We start from the raw sequence: 25278 nt of genomic DNA, 5'->3' as shown, positions 1-25278 counted from the left end.
TGGAAGCCAGATTGTAACTGATCAAAGAGGGAGCAGGAGGAGAGGTGGGAGGAGAGTTCAAGATTTACTGTGTTGCTCCAGTAATTTGGGGGCGTAAGGGAGAAGAGATATCAAGCGATAGCTAGACACAGAGGATGGGTCATTTGAGGATGGGTGTGATCTTGGCATGCTTGAAGGATGAGGGGAAGACACCTATTGTGAGTGAGAGGTTGAAGAGGTGTGTTAGGGTTGGGATGAAGACCGTGGAAAGGTTAGGGATGAGGTGGGATGGGAGCGGGTCGAGCTTGCAGCTGGTGAGGTGTGATCTTGACAGGAGGGTGAAGAGCTGATCTTCTGCTATGGTGGAGAAGCTGGTTTTGGAGGAGCAGGGTTGAGCAGCTAAGAGGGGCAATGGGCGCTGTGGGACAAAGCATTCTCTGATTGTATCGATCTTCTGTTTAAAGAAAGAGGCAAAGTCTTCAGCAGAAATGAGAGGGGAGGGAGGGGGTGTAGGGGGACGGAGTAGAGAATTGAAAGTGTTGAAAAGCTGTTTAGGGTTGTGAGATAGGATATGAGAGATGAGAAGTAAGTTTGTTTTGCGGCAGTGAGCATGGACTTGAAGCTGGCGAGGGACTGCTTGTATGCAGTGAAGTGGTCGGCATAGCGGGATCGCTTCCATCTCAGCTCAGCAATCCTGGAAGCCCGTCTCAGTTCTTTGGTCATGCTGGTCAGCCAGAGCTGCCTGTTGAGTGTATGAGTTTTGCTATGCATGAGCGGGGCAACCGAATTGAGTGTTGTCATCTGTGTCATGAAGGGAGGCTATGTCGGTAAGAGGGAGAAGGGACTCAGAGAGTGATTGTACGTTGAGATGTTTGAGATTTCTGCGAGGGTGAGTGAGTTTGTGGAGTGGGGGTTGTGTTGTGAATTCTGTGGCAGAGCTCCCTCCTGTGGTCACAAGTGGTACTTTGGCTGATTCTCTCTGTGAGCTTCCGTTGGTGGAGGAGAGTGGTACTGCGGCTTCTGAGTTTCCTTCCTCAGGTGATGTGGTGAAGTCGTTAGGTGCTGCTCTATTTAACTCCACCTAGTGCTTTGATCCTGGCCTCCAGTCAATGTTCTAGTATTGGACCTGTTTCCTCCTGGATCGTTCCTGTGGCCTGCTGCTCTGCATAGCTAAGTTCCGCTTTGCTATTTTGTTTGCTGTTTTTTTCTGTCCAGCTTGTCTATTTGTTTTTTCTAGCTTGCTGGAAGCTCTGGGACGCAGAGGGTGTACCTCCGTGCCGTTAGTTCGGTACGGAGGGTCTTTTTGCCCCCTTTGAGTGGTTTTTGTAGGGTTTTGTGTTGACCGCAAAGTTACCTTTCCTATCCTCGCTCTGTTCAGTAAGTCGGGCCTCACTTTGCTAAATCTATTTCATCTCTACGTTTGTCTTTTCATCTTAATTCACAGTCATTATATGTGGGGGCTGCCTTTTCCTTTGGGGTATTTCTCTGAGGCAAGGTAGGCTTATTTTCTATCTTCAGGCTAGCTAGTTTCTCAGGCTGTGCCGAGTTGCATAGGGAGCGTTAGGCGCAATCCACGGCTGCCTCTAGTGTGGTTGGAGAGGATTAGGAATTGCGGTCAGCAGAGTTCCCACGTCTCAGAGCTCGTTCTATGTTTTTGGGTTATTGTCAGGTCACTGTATGTGCTCTGACCTCTATGTCCATTGTAGTACTGAATTACCTTATCATAACAGTACTGGAGGCCCAAAGTACTAATGATTCTCAATAGAGGGAAAAAAGAAGTTCTGAGACCATTTTTTTTTCTCTGCACTGTGTTTTGCCTTTTTTTTCCCCTAGACATTTGGGTGGTTCAGGACACAGGTGTAGCGATGGACATTAAAGGTCTGTCTTCATGTGTGGATCAGCTCACGGCAAGAGTACAAAATATTCAAGACTTTGTGGTTCAGAATTCTATGTTAGAACCGAGAATTCCTATTCCTGATTTGTTTTTTGGAGATAGAACTAAATTTCTGAGTTTCAAAAATAATTGTAAACTATTCCTGGCTTTGAAACCTCGCTCCTCTGGTGACCCAGTTCAACAAGTTAGGATCATTATTTCTTTTTTACGTGGCGACCCTCAGGACTGGGCATTTTCTCTTGCGTCAGGAGATCCTGCATTAAGTAATATCGATGCGTTTTTCCTGGCGCTTGGATTGCTGTACGATGAACCTAATTCAGTGGATCAGGCAGAGAAAAATTTGCTGGCTCTGTGTCAGGGTCAGGATGAGATAGAGGTATATTGTCAGAAATTTAGAAAGTGGTGCGTACTCACTCAATGGAATGAAGGTGCGCTCGCAGCTATTTTCAGAAAGGGTCTCTCTGAAGCCCTTAAGGATGTCATGGTGGGATTTCCTATGCCTGCTGGTCTGAATGAGTCTATGTCTTTGGCCATTCAGATCGGTCGACGCTTGCGTGAGCGTAAATCTGTGCACCATTTGGCGGTATTACCTGAGCTTAAACCTGAGCCTATGCAGTGCGATAGGACTTTGACCAGAGTTGAACGGCAAGAACACAGACGTCTAAATGGGCTGTTTCTACTGTGGTGATTCCACTCATGCTATCTCTGATTGTCCTAAGCGCACTAAGCGGTTCGCTAGGTCTGCCACCATTGGTACGGTACAGTCAAAATTTCTTCTGTCCGTTACCTTGATCTGCTCTTTGTCATCGTATTCTGTCATGGCATTTGTGGATTCAGGCGCTGCCCTGAATTTGATGGACTTGGAGTATGCTAGGCGTTGTGGGTTTTTCTTGGAGCCCTTGCAGTGTCCTATTCCATTGAGAGGAATTGATGCTACGCCTTTGGCCAAGAATAAGCCTCAGTGCTGGACCCAGCTGACCATGTGCATGGCTCCTGCACATCAGGAGGTTATTCGCTTTCTGGTGTTGCATAATCTGCATGATGTGGTCGTGTTGGGGTTGCCATGGCTACAAGTCCATAATCCAGTATTAGATTGGAAATCCATGTCTGTGTCCAGCTGGGGTTGTCAGGGGGTACATGGTGATGTCCCATTTCTGACTATTTCGTCATCCACCCCTTCTGAGGTTCCAGAGTTCTTGTCTGATTACCGGGATGTATTTGATGAGCCCAAGTCCGATACCCTACCTCCGCATAGGGATTGTGATTGTGCTATCGATTTGATTCCTGGTAGTAAATTCCCAAAAGGTCGACTGTTTAATTTATCTGTGCCTGAGCACGCCGCTATGCGGAGTTATGTGAAGGAGTCCTTGGAGAAGGGGCATATTCGCCCGTCATCGTCGCCATTAGGAGCAGGGTTCTTTTTTGTAGCCAAGAAGGATGGTTCGCTGAGACCTTGTATAGATTACCGCCTTCTAAATAAGATCACGGTTAAATTTCAGTACCCCTTGCCGTTGTTATCTGATTTGTTTGCTCGGATTAAGGGGGCTAGTTGGTTCACCAAGATAGATCTTCGTGGTGCGTATAATCTTGTGCGTATTAAGCGAGGCGATGAATGGAAAACTGCATTTAATACGCCCGAGGGCCATTTTGAGTATCTAGTAATGCCATTCGGACTTGCCAATGCTCCATCAGTGTTTCAGTCCTTTATGCATGACATCTTCCGAGAGTACCTGGATAAATTCCTGATTGTGTACTTGGATGACATTTTGATCTTCTTGGATGATTGGGAGTCTCATGTGAAGCAGGTCAGAACGGTGTTTCAGGTCCTGAGTGCTAATTCTTTGTTTGTGAAGGGATCAAAGTGTCTCTTTGGTGTTCAGAAGGTTTCATTTTTGGGGTTCATCTTTTCCCCCTCTACTATCGAGATGGACCCTGTTAAGGTTCAAGCCATCCATGATTGGACTCAGCCGACATCTCTGAAAAGTCTGCAAAAGTTCCTGGGCTTTGCTAATTTTTATCGTCGCTTCATCTGCAATTTTTCTAGTATTGCTAAACCATTGACCGATTTGACCAAGAAGGGTGCTGATGTGGTCAATTGGTCTTCTGCTGCTGTGGAAGCTTTTCAAGAGTTGAAGCGTCGTTTTTCTTCTGCCCCTGTGTTGTGTCAACCAGATGTTTCGCTTCCATTCCAGGTCGAGGTTGATGCTTCTGAGATTGGAGCAGGGGCTGTTTTGTCGCAGAGAAGTTCTGATTGCTCGGTGATGAAACCATGCGCCTTCTTTTCCAGGAAGTTTTCGCCTGCTGAGCGAAATTATGATGTGGGCAATCGAGAGTTGCTGGCCATGAAGTGGGCATTCGAGGAGTGGCGTCATTGGCTTGAAGGAGCTAAGCATCGCGTGGTGGTCTTGACTGATCATAAGAACTTGACTTATCTCGAGTCTGCCAAGCGGTTGAATCCTAGACAGGCTCGTTGGTCGCTGTTTTTTGCCCGTTTTGACTTTGTGATTTCGTACCTTCCGGGCTCTAAAAATGTGAAGGCGGATGCTCTGTCTAGGAGTTTTGTGCCCGACTCTCCGGGTTTATCTGAGCCGGCGGGTATCCTCAAAGAGGGAGTAATTGTGTCTGCCATCTCCCCTGATTTGCGGCGGGTGCTGCAAAAATTTCAGGCTAATAAACCTGATCGTTGCCCAGCGGAAAAACTGTTTGTCCCTGATAGGTGGACGAATAAAGTTATCTCTGAGGTTCATTGTTCGGTGTTGGCTGGTCATCCTGGAATCTTTGGTACCAGAGAGTTAGTGGCTAGATCCTTTTGGTGGCCATCTCTGTCGCGGGATGTGCGTTCTTTTGTGCAGTCCTGTGGGATTTGTGCTCGGGCTAAGCCCTGCTGTTCTCGTGCCAGTGGGTTGCTTTTGCCCTTGCCGGTCCCGAAGAGGCCTTGGACACATATCTCTATGGATTTTATTTCAGATCTTCCCGTCTCTCAAAAGATGTCAGTCATTTGGGTGGTCTGTGATCGCTTCTCTAAGATGGTCCATTTGGTACCCTTGTCTAAATTACCTTCCTCCTCTGATTTGGTGCCATTGTTCTTCCAGCATGTGGTTCGTTTACATGGCATTCCAGAGAATATCGTTTCTGACAGAGGTTCCCAGTTTGTGTCGAGGTTTTGGCGAGCCTTTTGTGGTAGGATGGGCATTGACTTGTCTTTTTCCTCGGCTTTCCATCCTCAGACTAATGGCCAGACCGAACGAACCAATCAGACATTGGAAACATATCTGAGATGCTTTGTTTCTGCTGATCAGGATGACTGGGTGTCCTTTTTGCCTTTGGCTGAGTTCGCCCTTAATAATCGGGCCAGCTCGGCTACCTTGGTTTCGCCGTTTTTCTGCAACTCTGGGTTCCATCCTCGTTTCTCTTCAGGGCAGGTTGAGTCTTCGGACTGTCCTGGTGTGGATACTGTGGTGGACAGGTTGCAGCAGATTTGGACTCATGTAGTGGACAATTTGATCTTGTCCCAGGAGAAGGCTCAACGTTTCGCTAAACGCAGACGCTGTGTGGGTCCCCGACTTCGTGTTGGGGATTTGGTTTGGTTATCTTCTCGTCATATTCCTATGAAGGTTTCCTCTCCTAAGTTTAAACCTCGTTTCATTGGTCCGTATAGGATTTCTGAGGTTCTTAATCCTGTGTCTTTTCGTCTGACCCTTCCAGATTCTTTTTCCATACATAACGTATTCCATAGGTCATTGTTGCGGAGATACGTGGCACCTATTGTTCCATCTGTTGATCCTCCTGCCCCGGTTTTGGTGGAGGGGGAGTTGGAGTATATTGTGGAGAAGATTTTGGATTCTCGTGTTTCAAGACGGAAACTCCAGTATCTGGTTAAGTGGAAGGGTTATGCTCAGGAAGATAATTCCTGGGTCTTTGCCTCTGATGTCCATGCTCCCGATCTTGTTCGTGCCTTTCATATGGCTCATCCTGGTCATCCTGGGGGCTCTGGTGAGGGTTCGGTGACTCCTCCTCAAGGGGGGGTACTGTTGTGAATTCTGTGGCAGAGCTCCCTCCTGTGGTCACAAGTGGTACTTCGGCTGATTCTCTCTGTGAGCTTCCGTTGGTGGAGGAGAGTGGTACTGCGGCTTCTGAGTTTCCTTCCTCAGGTGATGTGGTGAAGTCGTTAGGTGCTGCTCTATTTAACTCCACCTAGTGCTTTGATCCTGGCCTCCAGTCAATGTTCTAGTATTGGACCTGTTTCCTCCTGGATCGTTCCTGTGGCCTGCTGCTCTGCATAGCTAAGTTCCGCTTTGCTATTTTGTTTGCTGTTTTTTTCTGTCCAGCTTGTCTATTTGTTTTTTCTAGCTTGCTGGAAGCTCTGGGACGCAGAGGGTGTACCTCCGTGCCGTTAGTTCGGTACGGAGGGTCTTTTTGCCCCCTTTGCGTGGTTTTTGTAGGGTTTTGTGTTGACCGCAAAGTTACCTTTCCTATCCTCGCTCTGTTCAGTAAGTCGGGCCTCACTTTGCTAAATCTATTTCATCTCTACGTTTGTCTTTTCATCTTAACTCACAGTCATTATATGTGGGGGCTGCCTTTTCCTTTGGGGTATTTCTCTGAGGCAAGGTAGGCTTATTTTCTATCTTCAGGCTAGCTAGTTTCTCAGGCTGTGCCGAGTTGCATAGGGAGCGTTAGGCGCAATCCACGGCTGCCTCTAGTGTGGTTGGAGAGGATTAGGGATTGCGGTCAGCAGAGTTCCCACGTCTCAGAGCTCGTTCTATGTTTTTGGGTTATTGTCAGGTCACTGTATGTGCTCTGACCTCTATGTCCATTGTAGTACTGAATTACCTTATCATAACAGGGTTGCGCACTAGGAGAGGAGAGGGAAGAGAATGTCAGTAGGTTGTGGTCAGACAGGGGGAGGGGTGTGTTAATGAGATTAGTAAGGGAGCATAGGTGGGTGAAGAAGAGGTCCAACGTATGGCCATCTTTGTGAGTGGCCTCAGAGGACCATTGAGTGAGGCCAAAGGAGGTAGTGAGGGATAAAAGTTTAGAGGCAGCTGAGGTGGAAGTGTCAATGGGGATATTGAAATCACCCATGATGATAGTGGGGATGTCAACAGAGAGGAAATGAAGTAGCCAGGGGGTGAAATGGTCGAGAAAGGTGGAGATGGAGGTTGGAGGGGGAATAGATGCGGAGGGAGTGCACCTCAAATGAGGGAAGAGTAGCGGAGGGTGGTAGCGGGATTGGAGTGAAGGAGCAGGTGTTGGACAGGAGCAAGCCAACCCCTCCACCACGTTTGTTGGTGGAGCGAGGGGTGTGAGAGAGGTGGAGTCCGCCATAGGAAAGCACAACTGGAGAGGCCGAGTCAGAGGGGGTGAGCCAGGTTTCAGTGATGCTGAGGAAGGGTCCATTACATATGGAACACCTTATGGGGCCCATTATATATGGAACATTATATGAGGCCCATTACATATGGAACATCTTATGGGGCCCATTATATTTGGAGCATTATATGGGGCCCATTATATATGGAGCATCTTATTGAGCCCATTATATATGGAGGATTATATGACGCCCATTCTGTTTGGAGCAATATATGGGACCCAACATATACTGTATGGGGCATTATATGGGGCCTATTCTGTATGGAGTATTATATGGGGCCCATTATATATGGAGCATTATATTAGGCCCATTATATATGGAGCATCTTATGGGGCCCATTATATCTGGAGCATTATATGGGGCCCATTCTGTTTGGTGCAATACATGGGGCCCATCATATACTGTATGGAACATTATATGGGAGTCATACTGTATGGAGCATGATATGGGGCCTATTCTGTTTGGTGCAATACATGGGGCCCATCATATACTGTATGGAGCATTATATTGGACTCATACTGTATGTATCAATATATGGGGTGGCTCATTATACTATATGGGGCCCATCCTATACTGTATGAAGCATTATATAGGGCCCATTATATATGGAGCAACATATGGGACCCATCACATACTGGATCATTATATGGAGCCCATTCTGTATGGAGCAATATATGGGGCCCAATATGTATGGAACAATATATGGGGCTCATTATACTGTATGGAGCATTGTATGGGGCCCATTAAACTGTAGGGAGCAATATATGGGGTTCATGATACTGTATGGAGCACTATGTGGTGCCAATAATACTGTATGAAGCATTATATGGGGCTCTTTATTCTGTATGGAGCATTAAATGGGGCCCATTATACTGTATAGAGCAATCTATGGGGCTCATTATACTGAATGGAGCACTATGTGGTGCCCATAATACTGCATGGACATTATATGGGGTCCATTATTCTATATGGAGTAATATATGGAGCTCATTATACTGTATGGAGCACTATGTGGTGCCCATAATACTGTATGGAGCAATATATGGGGCTCATTATTCTGTATGGAGCACTATGTCGTGCCCATAATACTGTATGGAGCAATATATGGGGCTCATTATTCTTTATGGAGCACTATGTTGGGCCCTTAATACCTTATGTACTGTCTGGTTTCTGAGCTATTGTAGAATTTTACAATGGATATCACTCATGTAATGTAAGAAGTGAAATCATTGTACTATAACTATATTTTTCTCCCGTCTCTGTGTATTATGAATTGTGGTATGTGTTAAAGGGGCCCACTGAGACTCTTTTGCCCAGAGCCCACTAAAACCTGGAGTTGGCTCTGCTACTGACTATTAAGTTTTTGGGCAGCACTAACCTCAGTCTCCCAGACACTGTTCAGAGAGGTGTTCAATTTTCCTGCACCACTTAGATAAAATGTAACCTAGACATGTTTGGTGTCTATGAACTCGTAATGACCTGGAGAATCAAAATGGCAGGTCAGTTTTAGCATTTAGTGAACCTAGCAAAAAAGCCAAACAAAAAACAAGTGTGGGATTGGACCTTTTTTTTTCAATTTCACCGCACTTGGAATTTGTTTCCCGTTTTCTAGTACATGACATGCTAAAACCAATGATGTTGTTGAAATGTGCAACTTGTCCCGCAAAAAACAAGCCCTCACATGGTCATACTGACGGAAAAATAAAAAAGTTATGGCTCTGGGAAGGAGGGGAGCGAAAAACGAGAACGCAAAAACGGAAAAGGGCAAGGTCATGAAGTGGTTAATTATTTTTTTACAGCCTGGAGGAGAGTCTCCTCTCCTCCACCCTAGGTACCATCCGCACATAATCCGCTTACTTTGCGCATGGTGGGTATAGCCCCATGCGGGAAGTAAGCGGATCAATGTGTCACTTACCAGGCTGCGTACTGTTTCAATAATATCAGTGTTTTAGCAACAGGAAATTATAACTACAGGACAAGCTGCCCCATGCCTCCTAGTCAACTGCTTTCTGCAAACCAGTCACTCACCACTGATTAGCACCTTTCTGTCAATATATCGTCTAAAGCTGGAGTCACACATAACGATATCGTTAACGATATCGTTGCAACGTCACGCTTTTGGTGACGTAGCAACGATCCCGCTAACGATCTCGTTATATGTGACAGCGACCAACGACCTGCTGGGAGATCGTTGGTCGTTGGGGAATGATCAGGACCATTTTTTGGTCGCTGATCACCCACTGTCATCGCTGGATCGGCGTGTGTGATGCCGATCCAGCGATGTGTTCACTTGTAACCAGGGTAAATATCGGGTTACTAAGCACAGGGCCGCGCTTAGTAACCCGATATTTACCCTGGTTACCATTGAAAAGTTAAAAAAAAAAACAGTACATACTCACATTCTGATGTCTGTCACGTCCCCGGCGTCCACAGTAAAGCAGAGCACAGCGGTGATGTCACCGCTGTTACTGCCGGCGTTGACAGTCAGTGCATCTCGGCAGCAGTGCGTGCATTAGCAGCGCTCTTGCCGAAAGCAGTTTTAACCCAGTGGACGCCGGCGGGGAACGTGACAGACATCAGAATGTGAGTATGTAGTGGTTTTTTTTGTTTTTTTTTTTTACTTTTACAATGGTAACCAGGGTAAATATCGGATTACTAAGCGCGGCCCTGCACTTAGTAACCCGATGTTTACCCTGGTTACCCGGGTGCTGCAGGGGGACTTCGGCATCGTTGAAGACAGTTTCAACAATGCCGAAGTCGTTCCCCTGATGGTTGGTCGCTGGAGAGAGCTGTCTGTGTGACAGCTCCCCAGCGACCATACAACGACTTACCAACGATCACGGCCAGGTCGTATCGCTGGTCGTGATCGTTGGTAAGTCATTTAGTGTAACGGTATCATTAGAGAGATGTGAATCAGTGGTGTGGGCTGGATTATACAGGTCTCAGCATTCAGAGCACAGCTACATCTGCAGCAGAGAAAACTGATTTTGGCACCCAGTAAACTATAAGACACATCGCTGTAATCAGATTTCTGCCTCTACATCATGCTGCTCTCAGAAATGGTAGCAAAATTCTCTTTAGTCGATGAGGGTCCTCTAAACAATCTTTGCTTTTCTTAAATATTAAGGATTGGTGAGGGTTCTAGAGGTCAGACTGATCATACATTGAAAGTATATCCTACCAATAAACCATTTACAGTATGTGTTCAAAATGTCCATGCATCTCCGACAAAGTAGATTTACCGAGCTGCAATTGGTTGCTGCAAGGAAAAAAAAAAGGTGTTTTATTTTTAAATAGTTTTCAGAAAATTTCCCTAATGTTTTCACTTTTGCCATATATTTTATTGGAGGAAGTTGTTGGCTTAAAATAGTTTCTGTTTGGTTTTATTGAGGGAACCAGCAAGGCATCCCTGCCACTGTAGATTCTTGGCACAGCCGTGCAAGTACAACAAAGTTGTGTTTTAGATCATAAATAGGGAGTTGAATCTACCCAGTAATTTACAGGGTGTCCCTAAAATCTGGACACATAGCCAAAAATACATATTTTCAAGAAATGGAATTTATTAACAACATTTTATTCAATTTGAATCTGAAATAACTTCTTCAATATGATTTCCATAATTTGTGACGCAGAGGTTGACACGCTGCAAAATTCTAATATAGTTAATTAAATTAATTAAAATTATAGTTAATGAAAACTCCTATGTATCCAGACTATCCTAGGAGTTAAAAAGGCCCACAATACATATTGTTGTTTTTTTTTTAATCTATTTAACGTTTTTTAGTCTGTTAAAAATGGATATAGAGAACAGCACAAAGTGGAGATCCGTCAAAAGTCTACGAAATAGTAATACAGGGGTCCCCAACTCCAGGCCTCGAGGGCCGCCAACAGTGCAGGTTTTCAGGATTTCTTTATTATTGCATCGGTGGTAATGTGATCATCAGAACAGGTGATGATTCCAACCACTGTGCAATACTAAGGAAATCCTGAAAACCTGCACTGTTGGCGGCCCTCGAGGCCTGGAGTTGGGGACCACTGTGACAAGCAACCACCCCTCCCCCCAGATACTATATTTTAGGCGTGGGCAGGTAAGATCTAACTTTGTAGTTTACCAATCTTTGCTATTCGCTTTACACTAATTTCATTGCCTGACTGCACTAGTGCATGAAGTTAAAATTTGTTTATATTACTTTAGATTTTTAAAAATTAACCTTAGAAAATAAAAGTTAAAATGTGTTCAGTTTTGGTGCCTTCATCCTCCTATGCCCTTCTTTAAAAAAAAAAAAAAATCCCCTTGCAGTGTCGTGTAGAAAACAAAACTCTGATCGCACCGAGGCAAATAAAAAAGAGGAAGTAGAAAGTCTCTTTTCATGCAGTTGAAGCTTTAGTTTTGTAAAGAGAAAACTTCCCCTTCAGCTCCAGCAGACAGATGAGACGGTGCCAGCTTCCGAACTGAACGCATATTTTGGCAGCAAGTTGGGCATATTTATACATTACTTTTTGGTCATTTTTCGGAGTTGGATAAGTATATTAAAGGTAAGAGTCACAAGTCACAATTATGCAAATATTTTGAATACTGTATATGTTATTTCTGCACATTTCTATACTTTCTAAAAGCTTGGTGATTTATGTTTCATGCCCCCCCCCCCCCCCCAAGACTGTTGGAACTTTTAAGTTGCAGAAAAAGAGGGTATAGGAGATAAGTTATCATTTTAGGTATTAAATGCCGCTCCTCTATCCAGAACTATATTCAATATAGTGTTCCTATATTTATATTTTAACCCCTTGACCTCAGACGTATTTTCGTTTTTGCGTTTTCGTTTTTTGCTCCCCTTCTTCCTAGAGCCGTAACTTTTAAATTTTTTATGTCAAAATTGCCGTGTGAGGGCTTGTTTTTTGCGGGACAAGTTGTACTTTTGAACGACACCATTGTTTTTTTTAACATATCATGTACTGGAAAACGGGGAAAAAAATTCCAAGTGAGGTGAAATTGCAAAAAAAAAGTGCAATCCCACAGTTGTTTTCTTTTTCTTTTACCATGTTCACTAAATGCTAAAACTGACCTGCCATTAGGATTCTCCAGGTCATTACGATTCATAGACACCAAACATGTCTAGGTTATTTTTTATCTCAGTGGTGAAAAAAAAATCCAAACTTTGGCAAAAAATTAAGAAAAAGCGCAATTTTCCGTGACCTGTAGCGTCTCCATTTTTCGTGATCTCGGGTGGGGTGCGGGCTTATTTTTTGCACACAGAGCTGACGTTTTTATTGATACCATTTTGGTTTAAATACGATCTTTTGCTTGCCCATTATTGCATTTTATTGCAATGTAGCGGCGATCAAAAAAACGTAATTCTGACGTTTTGAATTTTTTACTCAATACACAGTTTAGCGATCGGTTTAATTCTTTTTTTATTGATAGAAATGGTGATTCTGAACACTACTATACCAAATATGTGTTTATTTGATTTTTTTATTTTTTTATTCTGAATGAGGCGAAAGGGGGGTGATTTGAACTTTTATATTTTTAAAAACTTTTTTTTACTTTTTGTATTTTGCATGCTTCAATAGTCTCCATGGGAGACTAGAAGCTGCACTAATTTGAACGGCTCTGCTACATACAGATGATCAAATCACCTGTATGTGGCAGAAATGCTCACTTGCTATGAGCGCCGACCACAGGGCGGCACTCTTAGCAATCCTGCTATGACAACAATAAAGGTCTGCTGGAGACCTCTGGTTGTCATTCCAACTCATTGGTAACCTGCGATCACGTGACGGGGTCACCGATAGGCAGGATTTCCGGCGCTCTTCCGGAAAACTCGAGTTAAATGCCGCTGTCAGAGATTGACAGAGGCATTTATCAGGTTAACAGCCGCGGTTGGATCTCGATTTCACCTGCAGCTCTTAGAGGCACATGTCCGCTGCTTAAAACAGCGGACATATGTCGAGAAAGATGTGGGCTCAGCTCCGGATCCCATATTAACGGGAGGAATTCCGACGTGGGCGTACTATTACGCCCAACGTCAGAAAGGGATTAATATATAAATATGTGTAAATATTTTGTTTTAATCATTGTACCAAGATAACAAGTTATTGCTGATTTCAAGGGTTCTGACTACTTGGACACCCAACAGTCTGAATGGTGTGGCAGTCGAGTTTGTAAGCCTCAGCTCAACTCATCATATACAATATATGACTACAAGAGATAACTGAGTACAGTGCAATATTCTGTTGATATGAGGGTCATTAATATCCCTTCTGCACAAATGGAGTGAAATTACTGTAATTTCCCCTCCCACATTGATTTGTTTCTAGTAAAGGGGCCAGTGGATACCCCCACTTCCCTTCTATTGCCCCCTTTCTTTTTCTTCCCCCTTTTCCTCACCTTCTTCCTCTTCCTCCACCTTCCTGTTTTCCTTCATTCACTTCATTGCGTTTCTTCTCTATTTCTTTGTTGTATACTATACATCAATTTCCTCTTTTTGAAAATGTTTGATGGGTTTTACGTTATATAATACCTTATATGTGATACAAATGTAATACTGTAATATCTCTGTCATTTGGGCGCCTCATTGATTCTCTCACTATTCTGCTGCACTGTATTCTTAATAATAATTTGACAATATTTGTACATTGGATGTGGCGTGATTACATAATATGCTGTAATGAAAATGACTGCCATATAGAGGAGCTGGAGAGATGGGTACAAAATGTAAATGTGGTTAGAGGTCTATTTTTAGGGCTTGTTTTCACTTGCGAGGAACACGTCCATGTCTCGCATGTGGAAACGAAGCTCTGGTGCCGGCACTCCGGAGCGGAGCGTGCGGCTCCATGTGTTGCTATGTGGCCGCACGCTCCGCTCCACAGTGCCGGCGCCAGAGCTTTGTTTCCACATGCGAGACACGGACGTGTTCCTCGCAAGTGAAAACAAGCCCTTAATCAGAGGTTAGAACAGGAAACGCTTGTTCATTCCCAAAGACCACCTTAGGCGTCATTTAGACGTCCATTTTTTTCTGTGTGTCCGTTTTTTCAATCGAAGGGTCATTCCTTGTTTTTTCTTCAATGCAATAAAAAATTCCAAGTTTCTCTGTCTCATTAAATAATAAAAACAGACAGTGCTTGGAATACGGCAGATTGCAATGTGTTGTCCCTTTTTTTTCATGGATCCATTGACATGATAAAGCAAGTTTGACCTGTGACTTGGAGGAAAAACGGATATATTTTATCCTTTATTGCATTTTCTGAAAAAGACACAAACATTTAAATAGTTCCACATACTATATTGGGTATGTATTCTTTCTGTGAAGAACATGGATAGAAAACGTACCTGAAAAACGGACATCTGAATTTTCTCCAATAATTAAAAAATCTAAATGAATGCAAACACATATTAGTTTGATGAAACAGTAGTGATCTAACATGTAAATGATTACTGTATAAAAATCTTCTTTATGTGTGGTCATTACAAAGAACTCCTCCATGATTTATTCTAAGTTCCCAAGATGAGTTTTTTGACTGCATATTTCGCAGCACAAAAAAAAACAGGTTCTTACAGTTTCAGCGAAATGCATGGGATTTATAGAAATCTCATCCCCACTGGGCTTTTTTACGTAGCGTACGCTGACTTACAGAGCATTTTAAAAATTTGCAATATGTCAATGTGTCTTAAGGGTACGCTGAATTTATGCGTTGCCTCAGGGTACAGTATTGTCTATGGGCACACAGTCTTTTTGCAGAGTTTTCAGGGCAGAAACTGAACAGAAACTCAAAATTTTTGAGCTTAGAATTTGTGAGCAGTATTTGTAGTATGTGAACATGGCATCAATTAATCACCGGCACAGCCACCATGTTTTCTCAGGCAAAATCACTTCAGGAAAATGCAGGCGATCATTTTCTTGTGATGTATTACCAGCAGCTTTGTAGTTGTTCTTATTGTGGTTCCACCGCTGCTGGCTTTCACTCTATACTATTAAGGCCAGTCTCACACGTCCAGATAATTCCAGTACCGGAAAAATCGGTACCAGAATTATCCGTGTCCGTGTGTCCGTGAGCTCACGTAGACCATCCGTGTGGCACCACCCGACTGGGTACCACACGGAGCGTGCAGGAGACAGCGCTAGAGATAAGCGCTGTCCCCTGCATCTGGTGCTGAAGCCGCCATTCATATCTTCTCTCCAGCAGCGTTTGCTGGAAAGAAGATATGAAAAATCCTTTTTTTTTTTTTTTTCCTGTTTTAAATAAAGATCCCAGTCTCCACCCCCCTCCCACACCCTGTGCGCCCACCTGCTGGTAATAAAATACTCACCCGGCTCCCTCGCAGTGTCCTGTCCTCGCCGCACTTCTCCTGTATGAGCGGTCACGTGGTGCCACCCATTACAGTCATGAATATGCAGCTCCAACCTGAAAAAATATTTAACAATGATAGGTATTACCTCAAATCAATGGCGGACGGCAGACTTCAGCAATAGAACCCTATCACACATTAATTATTTTGGTACATGTACTATCTGTTATTTTTATGGCTAGATCAAGGACTCATTACAAGCAATGTGCCTTTTCCATGTCCTTTTTTTGCTAACCGATTGTCCCCATGTGCTGTCTTTATATTGCTTTGTAAGAGAAAATCAGATGCAAAAAGAAAATTGTAAAAAAAAATGTTTAACGGACGAAGAAAAAACTGATGTGTGATACTGGCGTTAGACTATGTGCACATGATGTCTTTTTCAGGCCGATTTCAGATGAAAAATTAGCTTGAAAATTCTAAAAAGAATGTATATCTTCAAGGAAATGTCAAAATGAATTGCTATGTAGTCTTTTTAAGCTTTTAACTGATTTAGACTTCGAAAGCTGCGTAGTAGTTAAAAGAAGTGGCCAGACTATTCTTCAGGTGAGAGTTGCTAACTAGTTTAACCCCTTTACCCCCAAGGGTGGTTTGCACGTCAATGACCAGGCCAATTTTTACAATTCTGACCACTGTCCCTTTATGAGGTTATAACTCTGGAACGCTTCAACGGATCCTGATGATTCTGACATTCTTTTCTCGTGACATATTGTACTTCATGATAGTGGTAAAATTTATTTGATAGTACCTGCGTTTATTTGTGAAAAAAACGGAAATTTGGCAAAAATTATGAAAATTTCGCAATTTTCAAACTTTGAATTTTTATGCCCTTAAATCACAGAGATATGTCACACAAAATACTTAATAAGTAACATTTCCCACATGTCTACTTTACATCAGCATAATTTTGGAACCAAATTTTTTTTTTGTTAGGGAGTTATAAGGGTTAAAAGTTGACCAGCAATTTCTCATTTTTACAACACCATTTCTATTTTAGGGACCACATCTCATTTGAAGTCATTTTGAGGGTCTATATGATAGAAAATACCCAAGTGTGAAACCATTCTAAAAACTGCACCCCTCAAGGTGCTCAAAACCACATTCCAGAAGTTTATTAACCCTTCAGGTGTTTAATAGGATTTTTTGGAATGTTTAAATAAAAATGAACATTTAACTTTTTTTCACAAAAAATTTACTTCAGCTCCAATTTGTTTTATTTTACCAAGGGTAACAGGAGAAAATGGACCCCAAAAGTTGTTGTCCAATTTGTCCTGAGTACGCTGATACCCTATATGTGACAGTAAACCACTGTTTGGTCGCATGGGAGAGCTCGGAAGGGAAGGAGCGCCGTTTGACTTTTCAATGCAAAATTGACAGGAATTGAGATGGGACGCCATGTTGCGTTTGGAGAGGCCCTGATGTGCCTAAACATTGAAACCCCCCACAAGTGACACCATTTTGGAAAGTAGACCCCCTAAGGAACTTATCTAGAGGTGTGGTGAGCACTTTGACCCACCAAGTGCTTCACAGAAGTTTATAATGCAGAACCGTAAAAATAAAAAATCATATTTTTTCACAAAATCTATATTTTTGCCCCCAATTTTTTATTTTTCCAAGGGTTAGAGAAGAAACTGGACCTCAAAACTTGTTGTACAATTTGTCCTGAGTACGCTGATACCCCATATGTGGGGGTAAACCACTGTTTGGGCACATGGTAGAGCTCGGAAGGGAAGGAGCACCGTTTGACTTTTCATGCCAAAATTGACAGGAATTGAGATGGGACGCCATGTTGCATTTGGAGAGCCACTGATGTGCCTAAACATTGAAACCCCCCACAAGTGACACCATTTTGGAAAGTAGACCCCCTAAGGAACTTATCTGGATGTGTGGTGAGCACTTTGACCCACCAAGGGCTTCACAGAAGTTTATAATGCAGAGCCATAAAAATAAAACAAAAGTTTTTTCCCACAAAAATTATTTTTTAGCCCCCAGTTTTGTATTTTCCCTAGGGTAACAGGAGAAATTGGACCCCAAAAGTTGTTGTCCAATTTGTCCTGAGTACGCTGATACCCCATATGTGGCGGGGGAACCACCATTTGGGCGCATGGGAGGGCTCGGAAGGGAAGGAGCGCCATTTGGAATGCAGACTTAGATGGAATGGTCTGCAGGCGTCACATTGCGTTTGCAGAGCCCCTAATGTACCTAAACAGTAGAAACCCCCCACAAGTGACACCATTTTGGAAAGTAGACCCCCTAAGGAACTCATCTAGATGTGTTGTAAGAGCTTTGAACCCCCAAGTATTTCACTACAGTTTATAACGCAGAGCCGTGCAAATAAAAAATATTTTTTTTTCCACAAAAATTATATTTTAGCCCCCAGTTTTGTATTTTTCCAAGGGTAGCAGGAGAAATTGGACCCTAAATGTTGTTGTCCAATTTGTCCTGAGTACGCTGATACCCGATATGTGGGGGGGAACCACCGTTTGGGCGCATGGGAGGGCTCGGAAGGGAAGGAGCATCATTTGGAATGCAGACTTAGATGGATTGGTCTGCAGGCGTCACATTGCGTTTGCAGAGCCCCTAATGTACCTAAACAGTAGAAACCCCCCACAAGTGACCCCATATTGGAAACTAGACCCCTCAATGAACTTATCTAGATGTGTTGTGAGAACTTTGAACCCCCAATTGTTTCACTACAGTTTATAACACAGAGCCGTGAAAATAAAAAATCTTTTTGTTTTCCCACAAAAATTATTTTTTAGCCCCCAGTTTTGTATTTTCCCAAGGGTAACAGGAGAAATTGGACCACAAAAGTTTTTGTCCTATTTGTCCTGAGTACGCCGATACCGCATATGTTGGGGTAAACCCCTGTTTGGGCGCACGGGAGAGCTCGGAAGGGAAGGAGCACTGTTTTACTTTTTCAACGCAGAATTGGCTGGAATTGAGATCGGACGCCATGTCGTGTTTGGAGAGCCCCTGATGTGCCTAAATAGTGGAAACCCCCCAATTATAACTGAAACCCTAATCCAAACACACCCCATAGCCTAATTCCAACGGTAACCCTAACCACACCTCTAACCCTGACACACCCCTAATCCCAACCCTATTCCCAACTGTAAATGTAATCTAAACCCTAACCCTAACTTTAGCCCCAACCCTAACTGTAGCCCCAACCCTAACCCTAGCCCTAACCCTAGTCCTGACCATAACCCTAACCCTAGCCCTAACCCTAGCCCTAACCCTAGCCCTATTCCCAACTGTAAATGTAATCTAAACCCTAACCCTAACTTTAGCCCCAACCCTAACTGTAGCCCCAACCCTAACCCTAGCCCTAACCCTAGCCCTAGCCCTAACCCTAGCCCTAACCCTAGCCCTAACCCTAATCCTAACCCTAGCCCTAATGGGAAAATGGAAATAAATACATTTTTTTTATTTTTCCATAACTAAGGGGGTGATGAAGGGGGGTTTGATTTACTTTTATAGCGGGTTTTTTAGCGGATTTTTATGATTGGCAGCCGTCACACACTGAAAGACGCTTTTTATTGCAAAAAATATTTTTTGCGTTACCACATTTTGAGAGCTATAATTTTTCCATATTTTGGTCCACAGAGTCATGTGAGGTCTTGTTTTTTGCGGGACGAGTTGACGTTTTTATTGGTAACATTTTCGGGCACGTGACATTTTTTGATCGCTTTTTATTCCGATTTTTGTGAGGAAGAATGACCAAAAACCAGCTATTCATGAATTTCTTTTGGGGGAGGCATTTATACCGTTCCGCGTTTGGTAAAATTTATAAAGCAGTTTTATTCTTCGGGTCAGTACGATTACAGCGATACCTCATTTATATCATTTTTTTATGTTTTGGCGCTTTTATACGATAAAAACTATTTTACAGAAAAAATAATTATTTTTGCATCGCTTTATTCTGAGGACTATAACTTTTTTATTTTTTTGCTGATGATGCTGTATGGCGGCTCGTTTTTTGTGTGACAAGATGACGTTTTCAGCGGTACCATGATTATTTATATCTGTCTTTTTGATCGCGTGTTATTCCACTTTTTGTTCGGCGGTATGATAATAAAGCGTTGTTTTTTTTGCCTCGTTTTTTTTTTTTTTTTTCTTACGGTGTTTACTGAAGGGGTTAACTAGTGGGGCAGTTTTATAGGTCGGGTCGTTACGGACGCGGCGATACTAAATATGTGCACTTTTATTGTTTTTTTTTTATTATTTAGATGAAGAAATGTATTTATGGGAATAATATTTTTTTTTTCATTATTTAGGAATATTTTTTTTTATTTTTTTTTACACATTTGGAAATTTTTTTTTTTTACTTTGTCCCAGGGGGGGACATCACAGATCGGTGATCTGACAGTGTGCACAGCACTCTGTCAGATCACTGATCTGACATGCAGCGCTGCAGCCTTCACAGTGCCTGCTCTGAGCAGGCTCTGTGAAGCCACCTCCCTCCCTGCAGGACCCGGATCCGCGGCCATCTTGGATCCGGGGCTTGAGCAGGCAGGGAGGGAGGTAAGACCCCGCAGCAACGCGATCATATCGCGTTGCTGCGGGGGTCTCAGGGAAGCCCGCAGGGAGCCCCCTCCCTGCGCGGTGCTTCCCTGTACCGCCGGCACATCGCGATCATCTTTGATCGCGGTGTGCCATGGGTTAATGAGCCGGGGGCGGTCAGTGACCGCTCCTGGCACATAGTGCCGGATGTCAGCTGCGATAAGCAGCTGACACCCGGCCGCGATCGGCGGCGCTCCCCCCGTGAGCGCTGCCGATCGCTATGACGTACTATCCCGTCCAGGGTCAGATAAGCCCAGGGCACCTCGACGGGATAGTACGTCTAAGGTCACAGAGGGGTTAATGTACATTTAAAAAAAACAAAAAAAAAAACAGGCTGCCAGGGCTGCAAAAACAACAAGAGAGATGTCAAAGTCACTCTGTGTGACTGCAGACTTATGAATCCCCAGCACATCCACTGTGCATTGTGGGGATTCCTTGGATTCTGAGCCGGGACCAGAGGGTATATATGAGTTATACATACTCCCGGCCAATGGATGTGACATCACTTCCATGCACTTGTAGGGAGCAAGACCACACCCACTAGACATATAACACAAACATACACAACAGTGTGTGCTCTGGGGGGATTCATAAGTCTGCAGTAACAGACAACCCCTTTAAAGGGAACCTGTCACCTGAATTTGGCGGGACCGGTTTTCGGTCATATGGGCGGAGTTTTGGGGTGTTTGATTCACCCTTTCCTTACTCGCTGGGTGCAGCGTGAAACGCCGTGCAGCGTGAAACAGCCGTCGTCAGCACTGGCTTGCACACCTTGTTAACCCGCTCTCCAAGCCATGATGTTTTAAGTATCTGAATAAAGCATTAAGTTTTAAGGACCAATGAGTGCTATCTAAAGCTTTTCTTTTTGCACATTAAAGTATATATGTACTTTGCAAAAAATATTGTTATTGTGGGAATACGCCTTTTTAAGCAAGTTACAGATTGCGTCCCATAGCACAGATAGAAATGGGAAGTTGTTCTGTTGTTGGGTCAACAGCAACAAAAACAATCGGTCCCACTCTAACTACTTTTTGAAGACTTTTGTTAAGAATTGAATCTCCTGCAATAATTGTTATTTTTTGAACATAGCTGTATGCCAGCTTTAGTGAAATGGAAACCCGCTGTTTCTCCATGAAACTTTCACAAACTGCTGTGGTTTTAGAGTAAAGCCACTGACTGAAAGTAGTTCAACTGTCTAATTTCATTTCATGTTTTGTCTGCTTGGAATTGTTCTGTGCTATTTTCATGACCAATCCCCTCTTTTGCATCATACTATTTACTTGTAAACTACTTCCTGTTTCATATTGTAACATTGTTGGGCGTGTACCCAATGCGCCATGGGCTGGACTTACTTTTGAGTGGCATAACTAAGTGACTACCTGGTATTCACTAGAGCAGCAGGTAGTTACCAGGTACTACTACAGGGCAGTCCCTGGGTCTGCAGCAGCTGACCGGAGGGTCAAAGACATGGGTACAAGGTACAGGTGGATAAAGGCAAAGATGTAGTCAGAAAATTTGAGGTCAGGGCAGGCAGCACAGTTTTAATATAAGTGTTATGAATAGGTAATTCAGAACCACAATGGACCTTGAAGTTCAGAGCAAACAAAGTGACCTGACAATAACCAAAAAACATAGGACGAGCTCTGAGACGTGGGAACTCTGCTGACCGCAATCCCTAATCCTATCACACCACACTAGAGGTAGCCGTGGATTGCGCCTAACGCTCCCTATGCAACTCGGCACAGCCTGAGAAACTAGCTAGCCCTGAAGATAGAAAAATAAGCCTACCTTGCCTCAGAGAAATTCCCCAAAGGAAAAGGCAGCCCCCCACATATAATGACTGTGAGTTAAGATGAAAATACAAACACAGAGATGAAATAGATTTAGCAAAGTGAGGCCCGACTTACTGAATAGACCGAGGATAGGAAAGAAGCTTTGCGGTCAACACAAAAACCTACAAACAACCACGCAGAGGGGCAAAAAGACCCTCCGCACCGACTAACGGTACGGAGGTGCTCCCTCTGCGTCTCAGAGCTTCCAGCAAGCAAAAAAAACCAATATAGCAAGCTGGACAGAAAAATATAGCAAACAAAAGTAACACAAGCAGAACTTAGCTTATGCTGGGCAAACAGGCCACAGGAACGATCCAGGAGGAAGCAAGACCAATACTAGAACATTGACTGGAGGCCAGGATCAAAGCACTAGGTGGAGTTAACTAGAGCAGCACCTAACGACTTAACCTCATCACCTGAGGAAGGAAACTCAGAAGCCGCAGTACCACTCACATCCACCAACGGAAGCCCATAGACAGAATCAGCCGAAGTACCACTTGTGACCACAGGAGGGAGCTCGACCACAGAATTCACAACATATAAGTAGCCAAGTTCAGAAGCAGAGAAATCAGAATAAATAAGTAGGCTAATCAGGTGAGAAAACAGATAATAAAAGAGTGCACCCTACAGGAAACTAAGAAGGGACTAAACTAGAACCTTAGATCAGGTGATGAGTTGTGGGAGGAGCACCCTAATAAACCCCCTACTGCTTGGGTATAGGCCAGGGAAGTTAACGTCACTGTGTCCTACAGAGGTTAAGTTCATGCAGAGTCTGGTTGTGCCTCCCTAAAGCCAGGTGGACACTAACCAGCAACAGAAGGCAGCTCAGTGAGACAGCCCAAGACTGCAGTAAGTAGGGTGGCACTTACCACCTGTTCGAGTCACTGATGTGACACATATGCCTTTATGTTTCACAGGTGCCTGCAACCACATGAATCTCCTTTTTTGTAGAAATAAAAGTTACCTAACCACATCTATTATTTCACAGTCATATAATGGCTCAATAACTTTTTTTTCCAAAACATTCACATATTTATAAGGATAGAAAATAGGATATATAGAAAACAAATAAACAGTATTAACAACAATGTAGCTAAAATAATATTTTATTGGCTGAGATTTTGGTAGTGTATAACCATTAGTCATATACAGGTTTTCACAGGTTATCAATTTCATTTTCCATTTCAAACTTTCGAAGATTTTTTTATAAATACAGTAATATTTCTGATATTTAATTTTATTTGAATAGGCGCGATGAAATAACAGATGTTATGTGTATAGTGTGCATATCTGATAGCATTACTACTGTAAAATAAAAGAGTGATGAAAAAGTTTATTTCCTTCCAGTAAATATTTCCTTTATATTTTTCCATATACAGCTATGCTTTCAGAGGGATACCTGTGTAAAATCCAGGCACAATATGACAATGGCATGAGCATGTTGCATCGCAAGAATGGAACTAAAGGACCAAAAGAAGTGGCTGGTGTATGTACTATCAATTATTTGTCTGCACAGGAAACACGAAGCAGAAGGATTTTCAGGAAATTTGGTTCATTTGAAAAGCCCAAATATCAAAAAACAAGAGAGGCTGAGAACAATATCCAGGAAATAGCAGAAGGCTTGATGTATGAAAGTGAAAAATCACCAACTCAGAGCATAAGTGGGAATTCAAGCTTGAATAAAGAGACCTATTTGGTTCCGTCATCTTGCCAACATATCTGTAGGGACTATAATGACTTGCATGTAGCTGGGGACCAGGTGATGGCCATCAACTCAACCATGAGTGATTTCACTAGTAATAGCAGCTTTGAATTTTGTGAGGGCCCATTTTTGCAATCTTCTGAGATTCCATCTAACATGGAATCTTTAGGTGTTCAAGCCAATATCACCAAAAAAGGTAGCAAACGTTATTCGTGGAAAGTATACAGTGATAAAGATAAGAGCATCATCAACCATGAGCAACCAATGTCGAATTCAGTTCTCAATGAATACTTGGAAAAAAAGGTTATTGAGCTCTATAAGCAGTACATGATGGACATAAGCTGCAGCGCATCTACAAACCATATCATGAACTCGGAGGTCATCATGAACAACATCCAGCAGATAAGCATGCAGTTGTCACGAGAGCAAAACATGGAAACAAACAAGGCTAAAGACATGGTCATCAGTTACTTGCTGAGACTTGCAAGTGAGAAACAGTCTAATGTTATTAGCACTCCAGATCTTCAGATCTCATCTAATCTTGTTTGAGAAAATACTAATAGTTACCAAATGGATAGGCCATAAGTGTTAGCCTATGTGCACACGATGCGGATTTTGATGCGGATCTGCAGCAGTTTCCCATGAGTTTACAGTACAATGTAAACCTATGGGAAACCAAAAACGCTGTGCCCATGCTGCGGAAAAAAACACACGGAAAAGCAGCAGTTTACATTCCGCAGCATGTCACTTCTTTCTGCGGAATCCGCAGTGGTTTTACACCTGCTCCATAATAGAAAGCAGCAGGTGTAAAACCACAGTGGCATTCGCACAAAAACCGTGGTAAATCCGCAATAAATCCACAGGAAAAACGCTGTGTTTTTGCCCTGCGGATTTATCAAATCGGCAGTGGACCATTCTACGTGTGCACATAGCCTTATAGTCAAGGATGACTGTAATAGTTACATAATTTAGAATTAGTAAAAAAAAAAAACCTTATATTTTAACATGTATAATTTATCGCTGTTTGTCCTCACAACTTTGATCTGCATGTCTGTTACTACTTTAGCATAATGTAGCTAGCAATCCCCCTTTAACTACACTGTCTAGACTAGATACCGTATGTGACGCTAAAGTATAAGATCTTAACACCTAAAGGGTGCAATCAGTGTTTTTGTGCTTTTTTTTTCCATCTCTTTTTACAAGAGCCATATTTTTTTTTTTTAATTTCTCCACCGTCATAACCGTATGAGGGTTTATTTTGACAAGTTGTAGTTTTCAAATGACATCATTTATTTTATCGTATAATGTACTGGAAAAGAGGAAAAAATTCCAAGTGAGGTGAAATAGTAAAAATAAATGCGATTCTGACATTGTGTTTGTTTCATTTTTACAAAGTGCATAGTGAATAAACACGACTTTGTAACATCTCCAGGTCAGTACAATTATTGCAAAGCCAGCCTTACATAGGTTTTTTTCTATTACTTGTGGCTTTGTGTCGCTTATTTCCAAGACTCATAACTAGTGTTGAGCGATACCTTCTGATATCCAGAAGTATCGGATTGGATCGGCCGATATCCAAAAAATGTCAGA

The 25278-nt window shown here is 43.0% G+C and overlaps 1 protein-coding gene across 1 annotated transcript; it reads left to right on the top strand.

Moving 5' to 3' along the window:
* Window positions 1-11658: 11658 nt before the first annotated feature.
* Window positions 11659-25056, top strand: TASL (TLR adaptor interacting with endolysosomal SLC15A4). The gene is made up of 2 exons (XM_069760189.1): window positions 11659-11780; window positions 23366-25056. Exon 2 carries the CDS (start codon window positions 23368-23370, stop codon window positions 24235-24237), a length of 870 nt encoding a protein of 289 aa, XP_069616290.1. The 5' UTR covers window positions 11659-11780; window positions 23366-23367; the 3' UTR covers window positions 24238-25056.
* The last annotated feature ends 222 nt before the right edge of the window (window positions 25057-25278 follow it).

The sequence above is a fragment of the Ranitomeya imitator genome, chromosome 3 (genome assembly GCF_032444005.1).
Source record: "Ranitomeya imitator isolate aRanImi1 chromosome 3, aRanImi1.pri, whole genome shotgun sequence".
NCBI lineage: Eukaryota > Metazoa > Chordata > Amphibia > Anura > Dendrobatidae > Ranitomeya > Ranitomeya imitator.
The sequence above is the reverse complement of the archived record's forward strand: the minus strand, read 5'-3'. Positions and strand labels throughout refer to the sequence as shown.

What these genes read in the sequence shown, in the direction of transcription:
- TASL (XM_069760189.1), top strand. Translation starts at nt 23,368, where the DNA reads ATGCTTTCAGAGGGATACCTGTGTAAAATCCAGGCACAATATGACAAT.